General features: G+C 55.1%; 2 protein-coding genes across 2 annotated transcripts; one reads left to right on the forward strand and one right to left on the reverse strand.

Moving 5' to 3' along the window:
* The first annotated feature begins 4,898 nt into the window (after positions 1 to 4,898).
* Positions 4,899 to 15,444, forward strand: LOC144950413 (procathepsin L-like). The gene is made up of 9 exons (XM_078880525.1): positions 4,899 to 4,948; positions 6,903 to 7,012; positions 10,018 to 10,160; positions 11,629 to 11,823; positions 12,457 to 12,648; positions 13,052 to 13,217; positions 13,680 to 13,785; positions 14,381 to 14,488; positions 15,388 to 15,444. Exons 2-8 carry the CDS (start codon positions 6,916 to 6,918, stop codon positions 14,478 to 14,480), a joined length of 999 nt encoding a protein of 332 aa, XP_078736651.1. The 5' UTR covers positions 4,899 to 4,948; positions 6,903 to 6,915; the 3' UTR covers positions 14,481 to 14,488; positions 15,388 to 15,444.
* Positions 15,445 to 16,288: 844 nt separating this feature from the next.
* RSPH3 (radial spoke head 3) lies at positions 16,289 to 24,701 on the reverse strand. Its single transcript, XM_078880526.1, has 8 exons — positions 23,766 to 24,701; positions 21,879 to 21,966; positions 20,359 to 20,500; positions 19,810 to 19,955; positions 18,014 to 18,217; positions 17,726 to 17,888; positions 17,095 to 17,181; positions 16,289 to 16,588 (listed from the first exon to the last, which is right to left on the reverse strand). The coding sequence occupies exons 1-8, from the start codon at positions 23,861 to 23,863 to the stop codon at positions 16,521 to 16,523; spliced, it is 996 nt and encodes a 331-aa protein (XP_078736652.1). The 5' UTR covers positions 23,864 to 24,701; the 3' UTR covers positions 16,289 to 16,520.
* Positions 24,702 to 26,325: the final 1,624 nt, after the last annotated feature.

Consider the following 26,325-nt stretch of genomic DNA (forward strand, 5'->3'; position numbering starts at 1 on the left):
GCACAGACACCTCGCGGCCAGCGAGAGGCGGTGGCGGGGCTCTTGAGAGTTGGAGCGACGGCCTCGTCAGAACTTTGTGTTGGGAAGAGGCGATGGCGGAGATGGGTAGGAATGGAATTCCGAAGTGGATCCGCCTGGTGTGAGGGAATGTGGCGGGAAGAGAAGGGGGGGGGGTGACCTGAATTGTGGTGAGTGTGTTGGTGTGGCCTCGATTGTGGTGAATGAAGTGGTTGAGCGAGTGTTGTTGTGGCCTCAATTGTGGTGAGTGAACGGGTGAGTGAGTGTTGTGGCGTGTATTGTGGTGAGTGGAGGGGTTTAGCGAGTGTGTTGTGGTGGTCTGCAGTGTGATGGTTGAACACACCACGGTATAGACGGGGCTAAACAGTGTCTAGTCGACCGAGTGAGCGAAGTTTAACAGCAACAGTCGCCACGGCAGGAGCGCTGAAAGAGTGACAAGGGAGCGACTGGCTGCCGCTGCTGCCGGTGCTGGGTCATCATCATCACCACGACTGCTGCTGCCGCTTCACTCTGAACCCGAACTGCGGTGCAGCAGTGTAGGAGGGAGCAAGGGGCACCGCCCCACGTGACAGCAGCGGCGGCAGCGGCGGCGGCGGCGGCGGCGGCGGCGGCGGCGGCGGCGGCGGCGGCGGCGGCGGCGGCGGCGGCGGCGGCGGCGGCGGCGGCGGCGGCGGCGGCGGCGGCGGCGGCGGCGGCGGCGGCGGCGGCGGCGGCGGCAGCGGCGGCAGCGGCGGCAGCGGCGGCAGATTGTTCAGCGTGATCACGCAACACAAAGCCCATCTTGCTCACGTGCTCACTCGATGCCTCCTGTCAGATCGTTCATTGTGCATCGTCTGTTGTGATCTGGAACTTTGCAAGGGGATGGAGTGGGGGGGGGGTGATCACGAGGCTACCGGTCTACTGGGCTGCGAGGTGTGTGTGTGTACGTATGTTGAACTTCTTTCGCACCGTACGTAGCCAACCGGGCTAGTCGGAGGTGCGTGGGAAGGACAACACAAACTGAACACCAAAACGCAGTTTTAATAGAAATTAGTTATCAACCTAGAAGTGGGAGTACAGCAAGCAGGTTTGAGAATACGTACGATGCAAACAGACCGTGGCTGAGAGAAATAATCAATGGCCCGGCATCCTGAAGCAGGAACTCTCCTTGTGGGTTCTCAAAAGCGTTCTAGACTTTTGTGCACAACTTGTGGCGAGACACGTGATCGGTGTACCTGTCGAGTGATCCATCGCTGCGCCTCGTCATGCCGATGATTTACCCAGAGTAATGTCTTTGCAATGACTAACCGAAGTCGTAGAATTCTCAATATAGTGGAGCTTAACCAATTTAAGTGCAGATACCAACATTTTAAATTACGGGCTTGCGTGTGTGTGTGTGGGTGTGTGTGTGTGGGTGTGTGTGGGTGTGTGTGTGTGTGGGTGTGTGTGTGTGTGGGTGGGGAGCGGTAGTGTAGCGGTTAGCGCGCTGCGCTATGAACCTGGCGACCCGGGTTCGATTCCCGCTCACGGCTAACACCAGTGACGATTATCTGAACCGGTCCTGGGCCTCCCCTAGGTCGACTCAGCCTTAAATGAGTACCTGGTGCGGTGTGTAAACATCGCCACTGGGGAGACAAAGACGGTCGGGCGTGGTGCTGGCCACCCACCCCCTCGTGTACCGTTCCGGCCTTCATAGGTGCTCGCTAACAGCACTTGCCCCTACAGTCTGTTAAGGCTATACGGGGGATCTTTGTGTGTGTGTGTGTGTGGATGTGTGTGTGCGTGTGCGTGTGTGTGTGCGTGTGTGTGCGTGCGTGTGCGTGTATGTGTGTGTGCGTGTGTGTGTAGTGTGTGCGTGTGTGTGTGTGGGTGTGTGCGTGTGTGTGTGTGTAGTGTGTGCGTGTGTGTGTGTGTAGTGTGTGCGTGTGTGTGTGCGTGTGTGTGTGCGTGTGTGCACTCATTGGCGACTGCGTTGCGGTCAGCGCACTGCGCTATGAACCCGGCCCCGAGGGCGATTCCGACTCATGGCCAACACCGGTGACGATTATTTGAACCGGTCCTGGGCCTCCCCTAGGTCGACTGGGCCTCAAATGAGTACCTGGTGCGGTGTATAGTAAATATCGCCACTGGGGAGACAAAGGCGGTCGAGCGTGGTGTTGGCCACCTCCCCCCTGGTGTGCCTTGCCGGCCTTCATAGGTGCTGCTCCCCAAAACAGGTGTTTTGGGTTAGATTGTGTAAATATAAAAATGTGTTGTTAAACCCGCCACCACCCGACACAGCCAATGAGTCAGGTTTGTCACGTCAACAGAACGTGTCAATTCGTCACCAGTACAGCAACACCGGTGGTTTGTTGGAGAGCAAAGCCACAACATTTACTATCTGAGTACGACGTTTCGCCAGTAATTACGACTCGTTTCATCAGGCAACAGCCAGAATTGTGTAGAAATCCTCCCGATTCGTTCCTTACATAGCGGGAGAGATGAGATGACGTCACTTGCGCGAAGTGCTGCTCGCTAACGGCACTTGCCCCAACAGTCTATGAAGGCTACACGGGGATCTTTGTTTGTGTTGTTGGTAGTCATTGGTGACCAGGCTGGCACCAACCCACCACGCTGGAGAAGCCCTCTTTATTGAAGCCCTCTTTATTGAAGCCCTCTTTATTGAAGCCCTCTTTATTGAACCCCTCTTTATTGAACCCCTCTTTATTGAAGCCCTCTTTATTGAACCAGGGATTCAAACTCGGATCTCAGCGGTGACTGATCGGCGGATCTGATCCACGAGGCCTGAGCCACAACCTGGCCACCGGCAAATGGAACGTGGCCGATTGACAGCTCTCGTGAGCGCCAGTTAGCCCCGGTGAATAATTGTCGTCGTCTTAGCTTCATTAAAAAAAAAACCTCAACACCATGCATGGGACCTGCAGTAAAAAAACATAAAAAAGAGAGAGAGATCTGCAAGTCATGGACCGCTCGCGTTTGCCCTTCCGGGCGCTGCTGCCGGCGATCTTGGTCCCCGTGACCCCGAGGTGGAAGTGGTTCCTTGACGGGGAGGCTGCGGCTCGAGTTCGAGACGAAAAGCGCATTTCCAAACCGACGCGGGCACGCAAACATCTCCCGCATGTGAGACCAACTGAGAGATGTTAACCCATAATATCGGGATTTTTGTGGGTTAGTTCACTACACGATCTCACCCAAAAAAAACTTATATTATGGATGATATTGGTCGCGAAAGCCAACGTGTTAAACTCAGAGATTATTGTTGTTGTCCGTGCGGTGCTTTGAAGCCCTTTGTTGGGTCAGCTGCACCTTATAAAATAACTTAAACAATAACAACAATAACAACAACACAACAATGAGAGGTGGCTTCGTAATGGCTGCATCAACGAGACGGAGCCAGCAACGGCCAAGAACCCTGGCTTCAAATCTGTGTCTCAAGCCCCTCCGTGATTAAACCTCAACTAGTGGCAAGCACGTGCGCACATAACGACGACGCGCGTGGCCTGTTTAAAACAAAAAAGCGACGTTTTGGGCAATGGCCCTTCTTAGCTTCGCGCAGAGGCCTCTCCTCTCGAGTGTTCTATGACGACCACCTGTGCACCGCTCCTGCCAGGCGCGAGACGAGGCCGGGCGCGGGGTCGACCACCTCGCTGGCGGCCTCGGGCCCGATCGCCAGGCATGGCTGCAACGCAATGCACACAAAACGAGATCATACTTTATTTTGTTCCGCTTGGCTCCGTTCCAGCTCCGTTCCGGCTCCGTTCCGTTCCGTTTTTGGCTCTGCACGACTTTTTTTGGGACTGCACTCCCCGCTCTCGACATTCGAACTTATTTTTTTAAGTTTAGGATCGCCACGCATGAGACGAGCGCCCCTCTACCCGGGGGGCCGTGATCCAACGCCCCCCCCCCTTCCCCCCGACTGTGGAGAGGCGACTTGTTGAGGCAACCTGAGAAGAAGTTCTGTGATGTCATCATCGGGGACCATTCTTTGGCACAAGCGTGGCGCTCTGCTGACCCTCTCTGTCGCCGCGACACCGACAACACTCACCCAGGTAGATCATTTGAGGCTGAGTCTACCTAGGGGGAGGCCCAGGACCGGTTCAGATATTTGTCACTTTTATTGGCCGTGGCCGGGAATATAACTCTGGATGCCAGGGTTCGTAGTGCAGCGTAGCGCTAACCACTGCACCACCGCTCACCCACATACAGGGACATACTCACATACCTGGGCACGAACACGCGCGTACCTATGCTGTACACACACACACGCCTGTGCACACACACACACCTGTGCACACACACACGCCTGTGCACACACACACACGCCTGTGCACACACACACACCTGTGCACACACACACACCTGTGCACCCACACACCTGTGCACACACACACGCCTGTGCACACACACACACACCTGTGCACACACACACACGCCTGTGCACACACACACGCCTGTGCACACACACACACCTGTGCACACACACGCCTGTGCACACACACACGCCTGTGCACACACACACGCCTGTGCACACACACACACCTGTGCACACACACACACGCCTGTGCACAAATGTGCTGACACTTGTGCAACCACCTCTCCCACCTCCATAGCCGTAAACAGGCGTTTGGGGCAAGCGGCGTTCGCGCGCACCCATGAACGCAGACACACACACGTGGTCACACACACACGTGGTCTCACACACGCGTTGCATCTATAAACGCACATCTGTACACTAATATGCTGACAGTCACACACACACACACCTATAAACACAACCTATAAACACACACGTGCTGACACGCGCCCAGGTGCAGTCTTGTGACTGCAGGCGACCCGCCAGCTCTGTGTGTGTATATAAGGCCCCAGTCCCCACTCAGTCCCAGGTACGACAGGGTGCGGGACTCACCAGGAACTCACCTGTTCTTCAGAAGCCTTCTCTACTCCACGACAGGTAAGGATGGGTCCTCACTTGATTTGCTTTTCAGTCAGCTGAGGATCCTCTTCACGATTTACAACGGCGTCCACCGTGCATTCGATCCGCCGTGTTCCCAACGGGGTTCACGGCGCAACCGTCGAGGAGATGATCCGACGCAGGCGGCAGCTCTGAGCGTCTCGTCTCGTCGTGATGGGTCGCGGCAAATAAGCGGGCGGCGAGTTTGAATGTGGGCGGTGGAGGGGGACCGTGAGGACGATGCACGGGAGGGGATGTTGGGCGAATCTGTGATGCGTGAATTCGTTGTCAAGGCAGAGTTGTGATGAATAAGAATGCGGTTTCACCCTGTCTGGCAATAACACAGGAGGTGATAAGAGGTCCAAACAGCAAATAAGATGTGACTATTGCAAGGAATCAAGTCCGCATTAGCCACACGTCCTTGTGCTAAAACGTGCAAACAAAGTTGCTCTGATAATTAATAAATGCATTGTCTTTGAAGTTAATAGAAGCACAATCGACGAGAGCAAATTATGATGATGAATGGATAGATGGGGAATGAGTGATAGCCATGGAGAGAGGTGTTGAAGAGGACGAGGGAACGGTGGTGGTGGTTGTAAGGGGGGAGATGAAGGGGTCGTGGGGTGAGCGAGATGGTGCGGAGCGGGAACTCGTGAGCGAAGATGACTACTGAACGTAAAATGGTGCTGCTATTAAAGCTATTACAACAACTATAAACTATTTGTTTTATTTGACTAGGTAAAGGCCCACTGAGCTATGTAGATATCTTCCAGAAGCTCTCGCACATGATAGCTCAATGCGGTATCACCACGGGGACATTCATCGCAGCCGCCACACGCTCTGGACGGGACTCGCAGAAACTGAAAATCGGAGCAATTTGACCAGAGGGGGTTCCCCAAAACCTGGAGACCTCAACCAGAGCAAGATTCAACTCGTTTCAAAATACTGAGTCGAGCTAGGGGAGACAAAGGCGGCCGGGCGTGGTGCTGCCCACCTCCGCCCCGGTGTGCCACAGTGCCGGCCTTCACAGGGGCTGCTCCTCGCTAACAGCGCTTGCCCCAACAGTCTGTTAAGGCCGCTGCCTTGCGTGGAGCGGTGGTGCAGCGGTTAGCGCGCTGCGCTTAGGAACCCGGCAGCTCATCCCGGCTTCAGACCCGAATAATAAAACAGCAACAGCACCCCCCCCCCCCACAACTTAAAATGGAGGTCAAACGAGCTGCGTGGACATCACAGCAGCAAGTTGGTTCTGCTGTGCAGGGTGTCCGATAAGTCGGGGTTCATTTGGCAAGAACCACAGCTCTGTGCTGTTGGCTCGCGGTCTGGATGCAGTCTGCTAAAGTCAACAGCGACCTCACTCCGATCTGGACTCGTCCTTCCTTACTACTCGGAGACATCTTGGGCCTGCATAAACAAACACGAAAGACGACTTTGTTATTTCCCCCCTAAGATTCCAGTCTTGTGGGCCACCCTGTCGAGTGGCACTGATTTCATCCCTCGGAACGCGTGGGTTTGGCTTCACTCACGCGGGGAACCTCAGGGCCACTGAGATAAAACTTGTTGACTGATGCTACTGGTGGTGATGATGCTCGCGATAATGAGGTCGCTGTCTCTGATGATGCTTCTCGTGATACTGTTGGCTGCTGATGATTATTGATTACTGATGGCGATGTGTTGTTTATTATGATGGATTAATGATTGTAACGGGTCAGTTATAAATGATTTATGGCGGTGGACTGGTGATGGTGGAGTGCTGATGGTGGAGTGGTGATGGTGGAGTGATGATGATGGTGGTGGTGGTGATGATGGAGTAGTGATGGTGGTGATGGTGGAGTAGTGATGGTGGAGTGATGGTGGAGTGATGGTGGGTGGTGGAGTGATGGTGGAGTGGTGATGGTGGAGTGATGGTGGAGTGATGATGCTGACGCTGATGCCACTGGCGGTGATGGCGCGGTAGAGTCAACTCCAGGATGCTGCTTCGTGTCACGGCACTCGCCGCGCTGTTGGCGCTCACTCAGTCGCTCAGCGTGGAGCAGCTCGAGTGGGAGTCGTGGAAGACTCACCACGGTGACGCTCACCACCTCGCTCACCACTCACCACCTCGCTCACCACTCACCACTCACCACCTCGCCACCTCACTCACCACTCACCACCTCGCTCACCACTCACCACCTCGCTCACCACTCACCACCCCGCTCACCACTCACCACCTCGCTCACCACTCACCACCTCGATCACCACTCACCACTCACCACCTCGCTCACCACTCACCACCTCGCTCACCACTCACCACCTCGCTCACCACTCACCACCTCGATCACCACTCACCACATCACTCACCACTCACCACCTCGCTCACCACTCACCACCTCGCTCACCACTCACCACCTCGCTCACCACCTCGCTCACCACTCACCACCTCGCTCACCACTCACCACTCACCACCTCGCCACCTCACTCACCACTCACCACCTCGCTCACCACTCACCACCTCGCTCACCACTCACCACCTCGATCACCACTCACCACCTCGCTCACCACTCACCACCTCGCTCACCACCTCGCTCACCACTCACCACCTCATTCACCACCTCGCTCACCACTCACCACCTCGCTCACCACTCACCACCTCGCTCTCCACCTCGCTCACCACTCACCACCTCGCTCACCACTCACCACTCACCACCTCGCTCACCACTCACCACCTCGCTCACCACTCACCACCTCGCTCACCACTCACCACCTCGCCACCTCGCTCACCACTCACCACCTCGCTCACCACTCACCACCTCGATCACCACTCACCACCTCGCTCACCACTCACCACCTCGCTCACCACCTCGCTCACCACTCACCACCTCATTCACCACCTCGCTCACCACTCACCACCTCGCTTACCACTCACCACCTCGCTCACCACCTCGCTCACCACTCACCACCTCGCTCACCACTCACCACCTCGCTCACCACTCACCACCTCGCTCACCACTCACCACCTCGCTCACCACTCACCACTCACCACCTCGCTCACCACTCACCACCTCGCTCACCACCTCGCTCACCACTCACCACCTCGCTCACCACTCACCACCTCGCTCACCACTCACCACCTCGCTCACCACCCACCACTCACCACCTCGCTCACCACTCACCACCTTGCTCACCACTCACCACCTCGCTCACCACTCACCACCTCGCTCAGACTCACCACTCACCACCTCGCTCACCACCTCGCTCACCACTCACCACCTCACTCACCACCTCACTCACCACTCACCACCTCGCTCACCACCCACCACTCACCACCTCGCTCACCACTCACCACCTCGCTCACCACCCACCACTCACCACCTCGCTCACCACTCACCACCTCGCTCACCACTCACCACTCACCACCTCGCTCACCACTCACCACCTCGCTCAGACTCACCACGGTACCCCTCACCACCTCGCTCACCACTCACCACTCACCACCTCGCTCACACCACCCAGCTCACACTCACCACCCAGCACTCGTTTGACCCCTGTCTGCCTATGCAACTAGGAGTTGTGTTTAGATGTTCAAACGCCAAATAGATGATACCTTTTGCAAGGCATCAAATCTGCATTAGCCACACACGTTACTTGTGGCAAAACATACAAATTAGCATGATCTGATCATGTTATACGAATTGTCTTTGAAACTGACACCAGAGACAGCAGCTTTCTTTATGGCCAAGTCTCACCGCCAGTGTTAGACCAGAGAACAGCACAAGGCGAACAGGACAAAGACTGCTCGTAACATTAACACTGACCCTAACCACTGACCCTAACACTGACCCTAACCACTGACCCTAACCACTGACCCTAACCACTGACCCTAACCACTGACCCTAACACTGACCCTAACACTGACCCTAACCACTGACCCTAACCACTGACCCTAACCACTGACCCTAACACTGACCCTAACCACTGACCCTAACACTGACCCTAACACTGACCCTAACCACTGACCCTAACCACTGACCCTAACCACTGACCCTAACACTGACCCTAACCACTGACCCTAACACTGACCCTAACACTGACCCTAACCACTGACCCTAACACTGACCCTAACCACTGACCCTAACACTGACCCTAACACTGACCCTAACACTCACCCTAACCACTGACCCTAATACTGACCCTAACACTGACCCTAACCACTGACCCTAACACTGACCCTAACCACTGACCCTAACACTGACCCTAACACTGACCCTAACACTGACCCTAACACTGACCCTAACACTGACCCTAACCACTGACCCTAACACTGACCCTAACCACTGACCCTAACACTGACCCTAACACTGACCCTAACACTGACCCTAACACTGACCCTAACCACTGACCCTAACACTGACCCTAACACTGACCCTAACACTGACCCTAACACTGACCCTAACACTGACCCTAACCACTGACCCTAACACTGACCCTAACCACTGACCCTAACACTGACCCTAACACTGACCCTAACACTGACCCTAACCACTGACCCTAACACTGACCCTAACACTGACCCTAACACTGACCCTAACACTGACCCTAATACTGACCCTAACACTGACCCTAACACTGACCCTAACACTGACCCTAATACTCACCCTAACACTGACCCTAACACTGACCCTAACACTGACCCTAATACTCACCCTAACACTGACCCTAACACTGACCCTAACACTGACCCTAACACTGACCCTAATACTGACCATAATACTGACTCTAACACTGACCCTAACACTGACCCTAACACTGACCCTAACACTGACTCTAACACTGACCCTAACACTGACTCTAACACTGACCCTAACACTGACCCTAACACTGACCCTAACACTGACCCTAACACTGACTCTAACACTGACCCTAACCACTGACCCTAACACCGACCCCAACAACACTCGGACCCGCTCACAGTGACCCCAGCACCCGACCCCCCTGGTACCCGCGCTGACCCTCTGACCCTCACCCCCTTGCACCCCGCCCCCACCTCCACCTCGGACCGTGACCCCCCCCCCCCCCCCCCCCGCTGCTGGCAGGCAAGAGCTATGAGAGCGAGCAGGTGGAGTCTCTCCGCCAGCAGGTCTTCCAGTCCAACCTGCGCCTCGTCCTGCAGAGCAACCTCCTGGCCGACCAGGGCAAGGTGTCATACCGCCTGGAGACCAACAAGTTCGCCGATCTGGTGCGCTGTGCTGCTGCTGTGTCTGGTGGTGATTGTGTTTGTTGTTGTGAGCCTCCAACTACGGGGTAAAGGCATCCTCCAATTCCCTCCACTCCTCCTATGGGTCTCTGTGTGGTGAGTCTATGGGTCTCTGTGTGGTGAGTCTATGGGTCTCTGTGTGGTGAGTCTATGGGTCTCTGTGTGGTGAGTCTATGGGTCTCTGTGTGGTGAGTCTATGGGTCTCTGTGTGGTGAGTCTATGGGTCTCTGTGTGATGCGTCTATGGGTCTCTGTGTGAGTCTGTGGGTCTCTGTGTGAGTCTATGGGTCTCTGTGTGGTGAGTCTATGGGTCTCTGTGTGATGCGTCTATGGGTCTCTGTGTGAGTCTGTGGGTCTCTGTGTGGTGAGTCTATGGGTCTCTGTGTGAGTCTATGGCTCTCTGTGTGAGTCTGTGGGTCTCTGTGTGAGTCTATGGGTCTCTGTGTGGTGAGTCTATGGGTCTCTGTGTGGTGAGTCTATGGGTCTCTGTGTGAGTCTATGGCTCTCTGTGTGAGTCTGTGGGTCTTTGTGTGAGTCTATGGGTCTCTGTGTGGTGAGTCTATGGGTCTCTGTGTGATGCGTCTATGGGTCTCTGTGTGAGTCTGTGGGTCTCTGTGTGGTGAGTCTATGGGTCTCTGTATGGTGAGTCTATGGGTCTCTGTGTGGTGAGTCTGTGGGTCTCTGTGTGATGCGTCTATGGGTCTCTGTGTGAGTCTATGGCTCTCTGTGTGAGTCTATGGGTCTCTGTGTGGTGAGTCTGTGGGTCTCTGTGTGATGCGTCTATGGGTCTCTGTGTGAGTCTGTGGGTCTCTGTGTGGTGAGTCTATGAGACGATGAGACCTATGACTAAGTTGGCTTCGAATGTGCGGGGGGGGGACAGAAAACAAACGAAAACACTAAAAAGCTGCCTGAAATAAATGAGCGTGTCAATGGAGATGATTTACAAGTTCATCGGCTCCCAGTGGCTGCAGGATGCGTGTCGAGGCACGGCGTTGGTCGTGCTCGAGGTGGCGTGGCCCACGGCGCCGTCGTCTGGGCCACAATTTCCAGACATTTACCCGAAAGTTCCCGGATTGATCCGGGCAGACAAAGAAACGATGATGGGGAACTCCTCGCCGGTTGGGATGCGGTGTTGACTCGGGATCTGCGATGGGTCCCTCCCTCCCCCCTGCCTCCTTCACCCTCCCTCCCCCCTACCTCCCCCTACCTCCTCCCTCCCTGCCTCCCCCCTCACTCCTCCCTCCCTCCTCCCTCCCCACCTCACTCACCTACCCCCTCCCTCCCACCTCCCTCCCTCACCCCCTTAACCCACCATTCCTCACTCACCCCCTCACTCACCTCCCTCCCTCCCCCCTCCCTCCCTCACCCCCTCCCTCACCTCCCTCCCCCCTCCATTCCCCCCTCCCTCCATTCCCCCCCTCCCCCCGCGCCACCTCTGTCCGCCCACCCAGACGGGCCGTGAGTTCCGTGACCTCGTGGTGGGCCACTGCCTCCTGAACCGCACGCGCCGCGAGCCGCGCGCCCCCTCCACCTTCCTGGCCGCGCGGGACGCCGTGGCGCCGGCCAGCGTGGACTGGAGGGACAGCGGCTACGTGACCGGGGTCAAGGACCAGGGCCAGTGCGGCTCCTGCTGGGCCTTCAGCGCCGTGAGTGGACAGCGCCGGTCGCCCTGAGTCCGCACCGCGTGTCTACTCGCGTGTCTCTCCACCTTGTGTCTCCACCTTGTCTCTCCATCTTGTCTCTCCACGTGTGTCTCCACCTTGTCTCTCCACCTTGTGTCTCCACCTTGTCTCTACCCGCGTCTCTCCTCGTGTCTTTCCACGTGTCTCTCCACGTGTCTCTCCCCGTGTGTCTCCGTGTCTCCACCTGTGTCTCCACCTTGTCTCTCCACATGTGTCTCCACCGGTGTCTATCCACCTTGTCTCTCCTCGTGTCTCTCCTCGTGTCTCTCCACGTGTGTCTCCCCGTGTCTCTGCACCTGTGTCTCCACTTTGTCTCTCTCGGTGTGTCTCCCCGTTTCTCTCCACGTGTCTCTCCACGTGTGTCTCCCCGTGTGTCTCTACGTGTCTCTCCACGTGTCTCTCCACGTGTCTCTCCACGTGTGTCTCCCCGTGTGCCTCCACGTGTCTCTCCACGTGTGTCTCCCCGTGTGCCTCCACCTACAGCGGCTCGTCTGAGATGAGCGGCACAGGCGCGAGTCGTGGGGGTGGCCCCGGGCTGCGCGACCGCCGTGAGAGCCTCGTGTCCGTGTGCTGCCCCCCCCCCCCCCCCCGGGACAGACGGGCTCGCTGGAGGGGCAGCACTTCGCCGCGACGGGGAAGCTGGTGTCGCTGAGCGAGCAGCAGCTGGTGGACTGCTCGGGCAGCTTCGGCAACAACGGCTGCGAAGGAGGCCTCATGGACAACGCCTTCCAGTACATCATCGCCAACAAGGGCATCGACACGGAGGAGTGCTACCCCTACACCGCCATGGTGCGTGCGTGTTGGCACCGTAGGGGGCACGGGTGGTGCATCGGGCAGCGGTCGTCTCGGTCGGTCGACCCGTGGCACCTGCTGGGTCTCCCCCGTGACCTCCTGCCGGCGGGCGTTCTGACAACTTCACGTGGCCTCACCGTGCACCTAGCCTGGCACGAGCGCCGTGGTGTCGTCACCGCCACTCAGTGGCGAATGGCGGTGGTTGTACGCGTGCGAGTGTCCGTCGGTGTGTGCGTGTCGAGGACTCCCCAGATCTTCATCCTGACGTCCAGAGGGCCTCGTCCTGACGACATTTGACCTGGTTTTGAATCCACTGCTATTCCCCTCGATGATTGATGTCGCCGCCGCTGCTGCCGCCGTGACGATTGGTGCCGTGCGGTCCGGCGTGCCTCCGACGCAGGACGGAGTCTGCAAGTTCAAGCCGGGCTGCATCGGGGCGACGTGCACGGGCTTCGTGGACATCCCCTCGGGCGACGAGGCCCAGCTGAAGCAGGCCGTGGCGTCTGTGGGTCCCGTCTCCGTGGGCATCGACGCCAGCAATCCCTCCTTCCAGCTGTACGCCTCCGGTGAGCAGCGCGCCGGGTCCGTGCCGTGGTTTTGATGAACCGAGTGGACGTTGCCGATGCCCGGGTACCGGCGGCGTCAAGATCGGCCTCTGTGGAGGAGGAGGAGGCTCGTGAAGGACGCTGCTGCTGCTGATGGGCAGTTGGCGGTGCGAGTCGCCCTCACAACAATCACAACGGAGGGCGGCAGTGCGATGCTCACAACAACGAGCGGAGCGCCGGGTGGCTAAAACACAGCGAGTTGGCACAGTAGTGGGGGTGACACGATGACTGGCTGGCGTGGTCCTGGCCCCACACCACTTGCGTGACGTTGTGGCCTTAATAGATGGCAAATAACAACACTTACCCCAGCGCTACGCAGGTTACACGGAGGATATCTGGATTATTCTTGAATGTGTGTGTACACCTGTGTGTGTGTGTACACCGTGTGTGTGTGTGTCTACCCCTCCCCACCCACCTGCCCAGGCGTCTACGACGAGCCGATGTGCAGCAGCCAGCAGCTGGACCACGGAGTGCTCGCCGTGGGCTACGGCACCCAGGACAGCGCCGACTTCTGGCTCGTCAAGAACAGGCGAGGGCCCCGCGTCTCGTCCGTCTCCACGTTTCCCCCTCCGCACGCCCCCCCGATGTGCCCTCTCCACACGCTGTCCCGCATTTCCCCCGTGGCTCTCTTATACCCAATCGTCACGCCCTCCCCTCTATACACAGGGTGCTTAAAAAAATGCTAACACTTATATGGGACTATCGCTGTAACATGATAACAAGTGGATGTTGATAGCTTCAAAAAGTCAGTCTCCACTTGTTCGCCATCGTTGTCAACGCGTGCCTGGAATCTTCTCCAGGTGGTCTCCAGAGCCCAGAGGAGGCAGCACTTGTGTTCATGGTATTGTCGCACACTCTGAGAAGTGTTCACATCTTTTTGAAGCACCCCCCTGTGTTTCCCCGTGAAACAGAACTGATTCAAATGGTGCCGCTGCGTTGACAGTGGTGCTCAAGCACAATTGACAATAAACAACCTCCCAAGACATCCGCTCATGAAAACGAAACGCTCAAACAGTTGCCATTCGAAGGTGGAGTGTTATTGGCGAAAGTGTTCAATCATTATTTATCCCGCTGTTAACCCCCCTTCGACCTGTCTCCCCGTGTCCCTCCGTCCCCGCGAGCAGCTGGGGCGCGGACTGGGGCAGCAAGGGCTACATCCTGATGAGCCGCAACAAGAACAACCAGTGCGGCATCGCCACCGCCGCCAGCTACCCCTTGGTGTAAGCGGCGAGGTGAGGCGGAGACGCACGCTCCGTAGCCACGGAGAGTGGGGAGGCCTGTTGGTCGTTGCGCCTCTGGGTCTGCCCCTTGACCTCGTCCTGCTAGCAGCGAGCCGTGCGCACTTCACGTGACAGCCTCAAAGTGCACCTAGCCTGGCACGAGCGCCGTGGCGACGTCACCACCACTTAGTGGCGGTGTGGGGTCTGTGTGGTGCAGCTGCCAAAAAAGTGGGGAGCGGTAGTGTAGCGGTCAGCGCGCTGCGCTACGAACCCGGCGACCCGAGTTCGATTCCCGCTCATGACCAACATCGGTGACGAATATATGACGAGTATATGACCTGGTCCTGGGCCTCCCCGAGGTCGACTCAACCTTAAATGAGTACCTGGTGCGGTGTGCAAACATCGCCACCGGGGAGACAAAGGCAGCCGGGCGTGGCACTGGCCACCCACCCCCACGTGTGCCGTTCCGGCCTTCATAGGTGCTCGCTAACAGCACTTGCCCCAACAGTCGGTCAAGGCTATATGGGGAGTTTTTGTCTTTGGAGCATCTATCAGTCATCTTGGTCAGGCAATCCATGGCACCGGAGTCAGTTCCGACACATCACGTGGCGTCGGAGTGCACCTGACCTGGCACAGGCGGCATGGTGACATCACTGGCGCTTAGTGGCGAATGGTGGCAAGTGTATTGGAATGGATTGTTTTGACACTGGGAAGACAAAGACGGCCAGGCGATATGCCGACCACACCGCCTACTTTTGTGCCATGCTGGCCTTCATAGGTGCTCGCTAACAGTACTTGCTCCAACAGCATGCAAGGCTAAATGGGGATCTTGGTGTGTGTGTGTGTGTTCGGCAATATAGACACAAATGTATGTTGAGTATAAAAAAGCGCATGTCATTATTTTGTTTCAGATGAACCCAGCCAACAAATGCCTCCTGATCGGACACATCCAGAAGATTACACCAACACCTACACACATGTAACCCTCAATGAACATTCCATCACCATCAAGTCACCCCTATCTCCAACCTTTGAAAAGACCTATATACCCTTACGTGCTACCGAAGTGAATTGCTTTCCCCTGTAATGTGAAATAAAAAAATTCAAACAGATGAACTGTGCAGCCATGTGCGTTACTCCGAGCTCGTCAAGGCACACACACATTCACGCTGAAGGCCTCGATGTAATCTTCTACACCGAGCAAACACCCAGCACTTGCTGTTCATCTTGAGTGAGGAATGGACTGTGCCCAACCTCATCGCACGTCAGGCTAAGTAGGCTTTGAGCCTGGTTGGTGCTTGGGACGGGTGACCACCAGGGCTTGCCAGGTGTTGGAGGCGTGGGGCTGCGATATGGCCAGGAGTTGGTGGTGTTCTTCAGGGTGGGGACTAAAGCCTTGGGACATCGATGATGATGATGATGACGGACCAAGAGTATTTCACTTCAACGGGAACGTGTATAAATATAACGTAGTCTAACCATGTCATCATCAGCTGTGGACGAAGGCCTCTCCATGCCACCACCACCACCTCTCACGAAACTTGCATTTCAATAATCAGTCGAGCACTTTCGCACGAACTGATGTCATCGCTGCATCTCCTTCAGTGTATGGGCCCTCTCAGACGCGTTCTGTTTCTTGGCTGGCACGCTAACCAGGTCACCCTTCGCTTGCTTTGTTCAGACAGACTTTTCAACAACCCTCCAACATTCAAGTACATTCACATCAACGCAATGATATCCATTGCAGGTATATTTACCAAAAAGAAATGTATTTGATTCACATTCAGGAATGAAGCAAAAATTCCAGTTTGACAATTACATTTATTGTTATGCTCACTCATTGGCAATATAGCACAACAGCATTACACTCTTTAAAACATCGCCTTCTTTTTGCAATACCACACGAATGGGAAGCTCTGGATTCGAAGCCAGGAACTCGGTGGCTTTGACGCGGCCATTAGGATTCCTCTGAAACCACCCGAACCACTGAGAGTGGGGAAGATGTTTTGGGTTGGCGTCACTTCAGATGACATCCCAGGTGTCCTTAGCTCTCAGAAGGCTCTCCTCCTCCGTAGCTCCTCTCTCTACGAGCTGCCACGTCCCGGATGATCGCTGCGAAGAACGAGAACAACCCAGGCTTGTGAGCTCTTCCGAAAATGTGTGGAAGTCTCTCCTGACTCTCACCTCAAGAGGGCGTGCTGCCATCGCGGGCTTCAACATCCCCTACCCTCTATGCACTGAGATCCACAGACTGAATAAGTACCAACTTGGTCCTGACAAACGCAGCAAACTGAGAGAATGTACATGTGTATGTAGGGTGTACAGGTGTATATGTTTAACGCACGTAACTTGTGGATATACCGTGTGTATAAGTACCGAATGTGTATGTATATATACGTGTGTATGCCTGCGTGTATGTGGGTTCACGTGGTGTATCGGCCAGTCATCTCAAGTCAGTCAACCCATGGCACCTGGGTCGGTCCTGTGACCTTCTGCCAGCGGGCGCTTGACACTTCAAGTCACTGCCGCTTAGTGGCAAATGGCGATTATTGTGTTGTTGTTGTGTGCACTTTGTTTGTAGATTTGTATTGATGTATTGTAGGTGTTTGGCTGCTCACAGTCCAGGAGAGCTCGGGCCTCCAGTGCTTTATGGAGCTCTGCCTCCACGGCGTTCATCAGCCAGGGCATGAACGCATTCTCCACATCTAGGGACACACGGGGAAACGTGGGGTCATCACACAGGGCAGTACAAAGAGCCCCGTATAACCTGTAGCAGTCCGTTGGGGCAAGCCCTGTTCGCGAGTAGCATCTATGAGGGCACTCGAGGGGGTGGGTGGCCAGCACCACGCCCGGCCGCCTTTATCTCCCGAGTGGCGATGCCTACACACCGCACCAGGTACTCATTTGAGGCCTAGTTGACCTATGGGAGGTCCAGGACCGGTTTCAGATAATCGTCACCGGTGTCGACCGTGAGCGGGAATCGAACCCGGGTCGCCACGCCACAGGGCGGTACAACGACAGACGGATGGATGTATGGGGAGGCACAAGGGAACGCACACGAGGGAGACGTGTGGACGGAGGCACCGCAACAGAATGAATTGCGACTGCCAAACCCGCTGCTAAAGTGGCGGCGCCACCTCTCCTCACGGCGCACGGGGGGAGGGAAGGGGGGGGGGGTTAATTGATTGGGCGGTGCTGCCACGACGGTCGGACGCGCGGCGTCGCGCTCCCCCGCGGTCATCCGCGCACCCCTCTCGACGGGATCGTAGAAGTATCCCGTGTCGCGCAGCGTGCTGAACACGGCCGGGATGAGGTCGCCCAGATAGCGCTTGGCGAACGCCCGCGCCGCCACCTTGTCCGCCACCTCCTTCTCCTGCGCCACCACCTCCTGCTGCTGCCGCCGCCGGCGATCCTGCAAGGGGCGGCCGGGGGGGGGGGGTTTGGGTGACAGAGCTGTGGGTTAGAGTTCTCCCGTATGGGTGCCAGGCTGCAGTTGATCACTCTGGCCGGGCGGCAAGGGGCGCGAGGCCGCGTCACCTTCTCGGCGCGCAGCCTCCGGTCCTGCTCGTGGAGCCGCTGGGCCTCGGCGCGCTCGGCGTTGCGCAGCTCCAGGAAGGCGCGCTGCTGGGCACGCAGCGACGCCAGCTCCTCCTCCTCCATCACCTCCAGCAGCGACTGCTCCACCGTCTTGCCCACGAGCACCTCCACCAGGGGCCGTACCTCCACCTCAAAGTCAAACAGCTACGGTGCGCGGAAATCAGCCATACGTACAAACATATATATATAAACATGTATAAATAAATATAATACAGGGTGCTTCAAACAAATGTTAACACTTCTGAGAATTTGCAAACAGCACCACAAGAAATGTGCCTCCGGGCTCTGGAGACCACCGGGAGAATATTCCAGGTGTGCGTTGACAACGATGGCGAACGAGTGGAGACGCTTTGCCTTTCTGAAGCTATTAACATACATTTGTTATCACATTACAGTCTATTATCCGTTCTATTTTTCCAACAAAACGATAGTCCCATATAAGTGTTAACATTTTTTTTTAAGCACCCTGTATAACCGTACACACAGGATGCTAAATTATTAAGCGGTGCACCTCATTCGCATATCTGTCCTTCCACACAGGGGTGCAACTATGGCGGAGTGGGGAGGCTTTGTGGCAGCAGCGACACGCACAGGGGCCCAGTCGGCCGCTAGGGGCCCCCAAATCAAACAGGGAAACAAGTAATTAAATGTAAATAAATATTAAATAAACTTTTATAACAAGAATAATATATATATAGTTGTAGCCTACAAATTATTGTCTACGAGTTAAAAACATCCGCAGCTATTTCAGTTAAAAGTGAGTCGGAAGAAAGGGAGAGGGCCCACGGTGGTATCTTGCATAGCCCCCCCTCCCCCCCTGGGCCTGCCCCGTGACCTCCTCCTGCCAGCAGCGGCGAGCCGTCCGCACTTCGCGTGACGGCCTCCAAGTGCACCTAGCCTGGCACGAACTACCGTCGCGACGTCACGTCCACCTAACGGCGAATGCTTGGTTGTTGTGGCAAATGCACGTATATCGAGGTGTCAGTGTGGTGTCAAATGCGGAAGTATTTTTTTACACATCTCAAGTCAGCAACACGGCCTTGCTGGGAGTGCATCATTTCAGCAGCACTGGACTAGTTTTGACACACGGTGTATCACCAGCAGAGGAGCCATTGATTGCTTAAACGCAAATTGTGGTGAACCACGAGATATCTGCAGACAAGGACGCTTGCTGCCAGACATATATATTGGGTGGAGTGGTGATACAGTGGTTGGTGCGATGCGTTGTGAAGCTGCCTAACACGTAGTAGTAGGGTTTTCGCCACCAATATCCATAAGAGGTTTTATTTTCGTTAGATCGCGTAAATATAAATGTGTCGTTAAACCCTTCACTGCCAGACACAGCCAATTAGTAAGGTTTGACACTTAATAAAACGTGCCAATTAGGCAGTAGTTCAGCACACTGGTGTATTGGAGGGTAAACCCACAACATTTACAATTTGAGTACGATGTTTCGCCGGTAGTTACAACTAGTCTCATCAGGCGACAACCTATACGTCGTTCTCACGGCCAACACCAGTGACGATTATCTGAACCGCTCGGTCCTGGGCCTTCCCTAGGTCGACTCAGCCTTAAATGAGTACCTGGTACGGTGTGTAAACATCGCCACTGGGGAGGGGAGACAAAGACGGCCGGGCATGATGCAGACCACCCGCCCCCTCGTGTGCCGTGCAAGCCTTGCCCCAACAGTCTGTGAAAGGCTGTGTGTGCGTGTGAGTGGGCGTAAGTCGGCGTGCCTCGCCCGGCAGGATCTGCGTGGTGGCGTCGCGCCCGCTCTTAGCGGGGATGAAGAGAGGGCTAGCGGGGCGGTCGAGGAAGGCGTCCGTCTGACAGCCCCAGTCGCGCTCCTGCACACGGCCACTCAGCTCCTCCAGGTACAACTCTGCGTGCGAACGCAAAACACATACACGGTGCGTACACACGTCAATTTCCACCCGGGTGGGCAGTCCGGTGTGGCTCAGGCGCCAGGTTGTTTATCCGCTGCGTCCACGGTGCGGAGAATAAGGGCGCATGCGATGACCGCATCGTGAGCCCCCCCCCCCACTGCCCGTGGCCCTGCTTGGCCCCCGAGCCACATTCAGATTGTCAGAGCGCAGCGAGGCGCAGCGGAGCGTCGCAGTTTGGTTCCGGCTCGGCTTGGTAGGTAAATGGACAGCGGAAAAACACACCCGTGCCGCGAGGTGCCCCCCCGCGCTGGCCCTGCTCGTGCTGTGTCAGCGGAGAAGGGGGTCAAGAGGCTGCGAGAGAGAGAGACAACGCGCCCTCCCACCCCCCATCGTGCCCACCGGTCTGTACGTCGACGTGCTTGCGGCCCTCCACGGGCTCGGGGGAGAAGGGGCGCAGCGCGGCCTTGGCTCTCTTGCGCGCGAGGGCGCGCCGCCGCGACTCCTGCTGCCTCTGCAGCTCCACGGGGTCTGGCCCTGCCGACTGGATTCACAGGCAAAGACGAAGATCAACTCCCACCTTGTAGCCTTAACAGGCTGTTGGGGCAAACGCCGCTGGCGAGTAGCGCCGATGAAGGCAGGCGCGGCGCACGAGGGGGTAGGTGGCCAGAACCACGGCCGGCCGCCTTTGTCTCCCCAGTAGATTGTTTTTAAACACCGCACCAGGCTGAGTCGACCTAGGGGAGGCCTAGGACCGGTTAAGATAATATTCACTGGTGTCAGCCGTGAGCGGAAATCGAACTCGGGTCACCACGTTCGGAGCGCAGCGCGCTAATCACTGAGCCATCCACTAGTTTACCCAGGAGAGCCTCGCTGAGTCTATTAGACTATGCCAAGTTTGTCGCAGTCGGGGTCGCGATGTTACTGTGAAAACTCCCAATTGAGTCATTTGCAATTCATTTTTCAGCATTGGGATGTTTTGACAAATGAACGTATTGGCGGTACACCGGTGGTGCACGGCATAAAAATAAATCAAATTTCTTGTAATAATTATTTATTTTCCCGCGATTAGCAACCCCGGTCAGAAAATCTTGCGGGGTGATGGTGGTGCATCAACATCGGTTCTCGATGTTGATGATGATGTCGAAGCGGTCGTAAGACGGAACGTTTATACGAGCGGCTGCTCACGAAGAAGCTTCACAGTCTGTTGCCGTATAGCAGCACCCAGCCTGGTGACCATTGGCTTGCTCTGTGTTCCCAAGGCAGATTTGACTCACGCCATAGACTTGTTCGGACGGTTCCTCGATTCAATTCCAGAATAATTTCTTGGCGGACGGTGGTTTCAAAAGATGATGCCTCAAGTCACACGTTCGAATGGGAAAGCAGCTGCTGAATCGAAGTGCAACTTCTGATGGAGAAGTCTGCGGCTCACTCAAGGGGCAACAGCGACATAGTCAGACTGTTTGATGAAGACCGGCGTGTTGTTATGCTTCACCAGTGTACCACCAATACGTCCAAATACAGTACCAGTTACATTGTGTTTTGTTTAGCTATGGGAGGCATGCGGTTGATGGCAGTAGTCTAGCGGTGGTTGCAATATTGATGATGATGCTGACGATGTTGCCGCTGATTTATGATGGAAACAATCAGGGGCCGGCAAACCAAAATAACAAGGAGAGGCATTTTCTTCGGATTCGGAATATTTAAAAAAACCCTCCATATTTCCAGAGCCGCCAATGCGGTGTGAATAACGTCACGGAGCAGCAGTCCTTAAAGAGCCACCGCATGTGGCTCCGGAGCCGCAGGTTGCAGACCCCCTGGTGATGATGATCAGCACGGCACTGTTGTCGGCACTTCCGCTCTCGGTGATTGGCAATGATGGCAATGTTGAATGTGAGTGCGGGTATCGTCGATGGCCTCACCGTGGGCTGCAAGTGCTGCGCGTACGTGTTCCCACGCACAACGCGCCGGTCGTACATGATGTTGCCAAAGCGATCCAAGCCATCGTCCCTGCAACGTCACCACCACCACCATCGTCGTCATCATCATCCTCTCCCCAACATGGGGCAAAACAAAACAATATCTTACATCGCATTGTTTTCTCAAAAGCCAAAAGTGTCTCCCAGTTCAAAGGAACGACGTATCATGTCCGGCACTGCCAAATGTCAACGTAGCGTCCGACGTTGACAGCGGCCGACATTCACCGCCAAGTAGCTGTCACCACGGCGCATGTGCCAGGCTAGGTGCGAAACTTAGTTCGACATACACACACGCAAGAGGTCACGGGAGGGAGCCGTGCGTTATGGGTCACTTGATACGACTGGCAGGTGCTGTCCACTCTGCCACCTCGCTGAGAATTTCCTGTCCGGCGATGTTGGGACGGCGACCGCCAACTTGCCCAGCAGCTCTCGAATAATCCACCAAGACGGTGGCACTTGACCAGGAGCGTTCATTCACGAGCCTCCTCGTCCAGGGAGGCCAAACTTAACATCGCTGGTGCCGGTCACGGGTGACGGAATACAGAGATGGGGACTCACGGCTGGCATCAGTCAAGGATTTAGTCAAGGAGTGATGAGAGAGACTCACGGCTGGCATCAGTCAAGGAGTGGATATAGACTCACGTCTGCCTGTAGTGAAGCAGTGAAGTAGTGATGATAGAGACTCACGTCTGCCTGTAGTGAAGCAGTGATGATAGAGACTCACGTCTGCCTGTAGTGAAGCAGTGATGATAGAGACTCACGTCTGCCTGTAGTGAAACAGTGATGATAGAGACTCACGTCTGTCTGTAGTGAAACAGTGATGATAGAGACTCACGGCTGCCTGTAGTGAAGCAGTGATGATAGAGACTCACGTCTGCCTGTAGTGAAGCAGTGATGATAGAGACTCACGGCTGCCTGTAGTGAAGCAGTGATGAGACTCACGTCTGCCTGTAGTGAAGCAGTGATGATAGAGACTCACGGCTGCCTGTAGTGAAGCAGTGATGAGACTCACGTCTGCCTGTAGTGAAGCAGTGATGATAGAGACTCACGGCTGCCTGTAGTGAAGCAGTGATGATAGAGACTCACGGCTGCCTGTAGTGAAGCAGTGATGAGACTCACGTCTGCCTGTAGTGAAGTAGTGAAGCAGTGATGATAGAGACTCACGGCTGTCTGTAGTGAAGCAGTGATGAGACTCACGTCTGCCTGTAGTGAAGCAGTGATGATAGAGACTCACGGCTGCCTGTAGTGAAGCAGTGATGAGACTCACGTCTGCCTGTAGTGAAGTAGTGAAGCAGTGATGATAGAGACTCACGGCTGTCTGTAGTGAAGCAGTGATGATAGAGACTCACGGCTGCCTGTAGTGAAGCAGTGATGAGACTCACGTCTGCCTGTAGTGAAGCAGTGATGATAGAGACTCACGTCTGCCTGTAGTGAAGCAGTGATGATAGAGACTCACGTCTGCCTGTAGTGAAGCAGTGATGATAGAGACTCACGGCTGCCTGTAGTGAAGCAGTGATGAGACTCACGTCTGCCTGTAGTGAAGTAGTGAAGCAGTGATGATAGAGACTCACGGCTGTCTGTAGTGAAGCAGTGATGAGACTCACGTCTGCCTGTAGTGAAGCAGTGATGATAGAGACTCACGGCTGCCTGTAGTGAAGCAGTGATGAGACTCACGTCTGCCTGTAGTGAAGTAGTGAAGCAGTGATGATAGAGACTCACGGCTGTCTGTAGTGAAGCAGTGATGAGACTCACGTCTGCCTGTAGTGAAGCAGTGATGATAGAGACTCACGTCTGCCTGTAGTGAAGTAGTGAAGTAGTGATGAGACTCACGGCTGTCTGTAGGGGGCCCGCAGCGGCACGGGTCGCGGGCGGCTCGTGAAGGTGTAGTAGGCCTCGCTCTGGGGCTGCTGCGCTAAGAACGCCGCCATCTCCCTGCTGGGCGAGCGACTCGGAGCTCCACCAGAGACGACTCCCTCGGGAGGCGAACAGCGACGTGGACGTGAAGCGGAGCGACAGAGGAGATGAGAGAGGTGAGAGAGATGAGAGAGGTGAGAGAGGGGATGAGAGAGATGAAGGAGAGAGAGATGAGTGAGATGAGAGGTGAGATGAGTGAGAGACGGAGATGAGAGGGAGATGAGATGAGGGAGATATGAGAGAGATGACAAGAGAGATGAGAGAGGGGATGAGAGGTGAGTGAGAGATGTAGGAGAGAGCTTCTGGGGGTTGGATTCTTCAAAGAAGTTAAATTCTCAGTTGGGCCGCGGCCTTCCCGTCTCCATGGAGACCGACTGACGCACCGCTCCGCCGCAGGTAAATATAGCGCGCGCGCAAAACCGCGGGTTTATATTAAAGTTTACTAACTTGCACTACTAAATGCTGCCGCATACATATCTTCGTTCGTTTTGTTGTTGATTTTAAATGAATTATTTTTTAGTTTTCTCTCGGTTGTCCGGAACGGAGCCGCCTTCCCGCATATCGCTGCGCGCCGTCCCCGCAGTCTCAATCGGCCGGCGCTACTTTTGTGTACACAAGCCCCGTTGTTGCCAGGGGCGACGCGGGAACGTCAACAACAAAAACCGAAGCGGCGCGTTCGGTGGTTGCCCCGCGCTGATTCGCGCCCCCGCAGCAGATTCTAGATTTGAAGCTTTCGTGACTGCAAGGAATCATCTTCTTAGGTTTTTTCGGTAAAGTCACGTAGAAAGTAAAATAAAATAAAAACAAAAATCACGACGTTTCGGAGGCAACACAAGTCTCCGTCATCAGGTGGGACCGTCACAGCCAGATTAGCTGTATCAAGTGAGGCAATGATTCAAGATGTAATCCCTTAAAAGCGAGTTGAGGGGGGGAGGGAGAGGGAGGGGGGAGCTCATCAGACTATGGTAGCCAATGAAAGGAACGTATCGGGAGGGAGGGGGGGCGGGGCCAAAGGGTGGGCGATGGACGTGGAAGCGCTTGTGCCCCCCGCAGCAGCCCGATAACATTGGGGCGGCAGCCGCCGGTCTCCCGAACGCACATTCGGGAATTGTTGATCAATTTAAATGCGTTGTTAAAACAATGAGGATTGTGACTTTGTTTTTTACCCTTTCTGGCAATAAAACAGGAGGTGTGTTTATATGTTCAAACACCAAATTGATGATACATTTTGCAGGTCTGCTTTGACCACACGTTACCTGTGGGAAAGCATGCACACAAACATGCTCTGATAAGAATGGCGGGATGCATTGTTTATTAAACTGATCGTCCTCCACGAGAGACGGCAGACTTCTTGATGGCCAAGTCTCTGTCTCTGTGCCAGACCAGAGAACGCCAAAAGGCGAACAGCACAAAGACAATGCAATTATTGAGCAGTTCTATCTATGGGACCTTTTTTCCAGTCTCAAAATGATGAAACTTTAGTAGCTAATTCCCTCTTCCTGATGACGAACGCTTGTGTTGCGATCGAAACGTCGTTTTTTGAAAGTTTTTGTAATTTTCTTTGAACCTATCTACGTGACTTTACCGAAAGACCCAAAGAATATGATGAAACAGTGATAGGTTTACCTATAAATGCTCTGCGACGCTGCAGTGTCTTTGTCCCGTTCGCCTTGTGCTGTCCTCTGGTCTAACACTGGCGGTGAGACTGGGCCTTAAAGAAAGCTGTCCCTGGTGTAGACCAATCAGTCTCAAAGACAATGCGTATAACATGACCAGAGCATGTTTATTTGCCTGTGTTGCCCACAAGTAACGTGCGTGGTCGATGCAGACTTGATCCCTTGCAAGAGGTATCATCTCTTTGGTGCTTGAACATCTAAACACAACTCCTTTCTTATTGCCAAAAAGGGTCAACACCGATTCATGTTTCATCATTTTTGATACTGGCAAAACAAGGACCCATCGATATTGCGTCGTTGTTGTTGTTGTTAAGTAAATCTTGATTTGTTGTTAAGTAACGTTTGTTATTTGACAGTGAAGTTGATCGTTTTACTGGTAGGAACGAAGTGGACCAGACCACCAATAGATTATATCGTCCGACCGTTTGTCCGTCCGTCCGTCCGTCCGCGTCCGTTTGTCCGTCCGTCCGTCCGACAAGATGGCCGCCCGCTCCCCCTGCGCGCGTGTGTGTGTGTGCGTGTGTGTTTGCGTGCGTGCGTGTGTGTGCGTGTGTATGCGCGTGTGTGTGCGTGTGTGTGCGTGTCTGTGTGTGCGTGCGTGTGTATATGTGTGACTGTGTGCGTGTGTGTGCGTGCGTGTGTGCGTGTCCGGCCCACTCGAGCGGCGTGATGAATGGGCGCTATTGGGCTTCGGATCGTTATTCACGGCGAACTGGAAGCGTAGCAACACAACTTCATTACGTGTGCGTGTGCGTGCGTGCATGTATGTGTGTGTGCGTGCGGTGTGTGTGCGTGTGTGT

The sequence above is a fragment of the Lampetra fluviatilis genome, chromosome 57 (assembly GCF_964198595.1).
Source record: "Lampetra fluviatilis chromosome 57, kcLamFluv1.1, whole genome shotgun sequence".
NCBI classification, from domain to species: Eukaryota; Metazoa; Chordata; class Hyperoartia; order Petromyzontiformes; family Petromyzontidae; genus Lampetra; species Lampetra fluviatilis.

What these genes read in the sequence shown, in the direction of transcription:
- LOC144950413 (XM_078880525.1), top strand. Translation starts at nt 6,916, where the DNA reads ATGCTGCTTCGTGTCACGGCACTCGCCGCGCTGTTGGCGCTCACTCAG. An exon ending in CCTGCTGGGCCTTCAGCGCC is followed by an intron (nt 11,824 to 12,456) that starts GTGAGTGGACAG and finishes CCCCCGGGACAG; the next exon opens with ACGGGCTCGCTGGAGGGGCA. An exon ending in TTCTGGCTCGTCAAGAACAG is followed by an intron (nt 13,786 to 14,380) that starts GCGAGGGCCCCG and finishes CCCCGCGAGCAG; the next exon opens with CTGGGGCGCGGACTGGGGCA.
- RSPH3 (XM_078880526.1), bottom strand. Translation starts at nt 23,863, where the DNA reads ATGGCGGCGTTCTTAGCGCAGCAGCCCCAGAGCGAGGCCTACTACACC. An exon ending in CGCAGCACTTGCAGCCCACG is followed by an intron (nt 20,501 to 21,878) that starts GTGAGGCCATCG and finishes CTGTGAATCCAG; the next exon opens with TCGGCAGGGCCAGACCCCGT. An exon ending in CGCAGATCCTGCCGGGCGAG is followed by an intron (nt 18,218 to 19,809) that starts GCACGCCGACTT and finishes CGCGCACCGTAG; the next exon opens with CTGTTTGACTTTGAGGTGGA.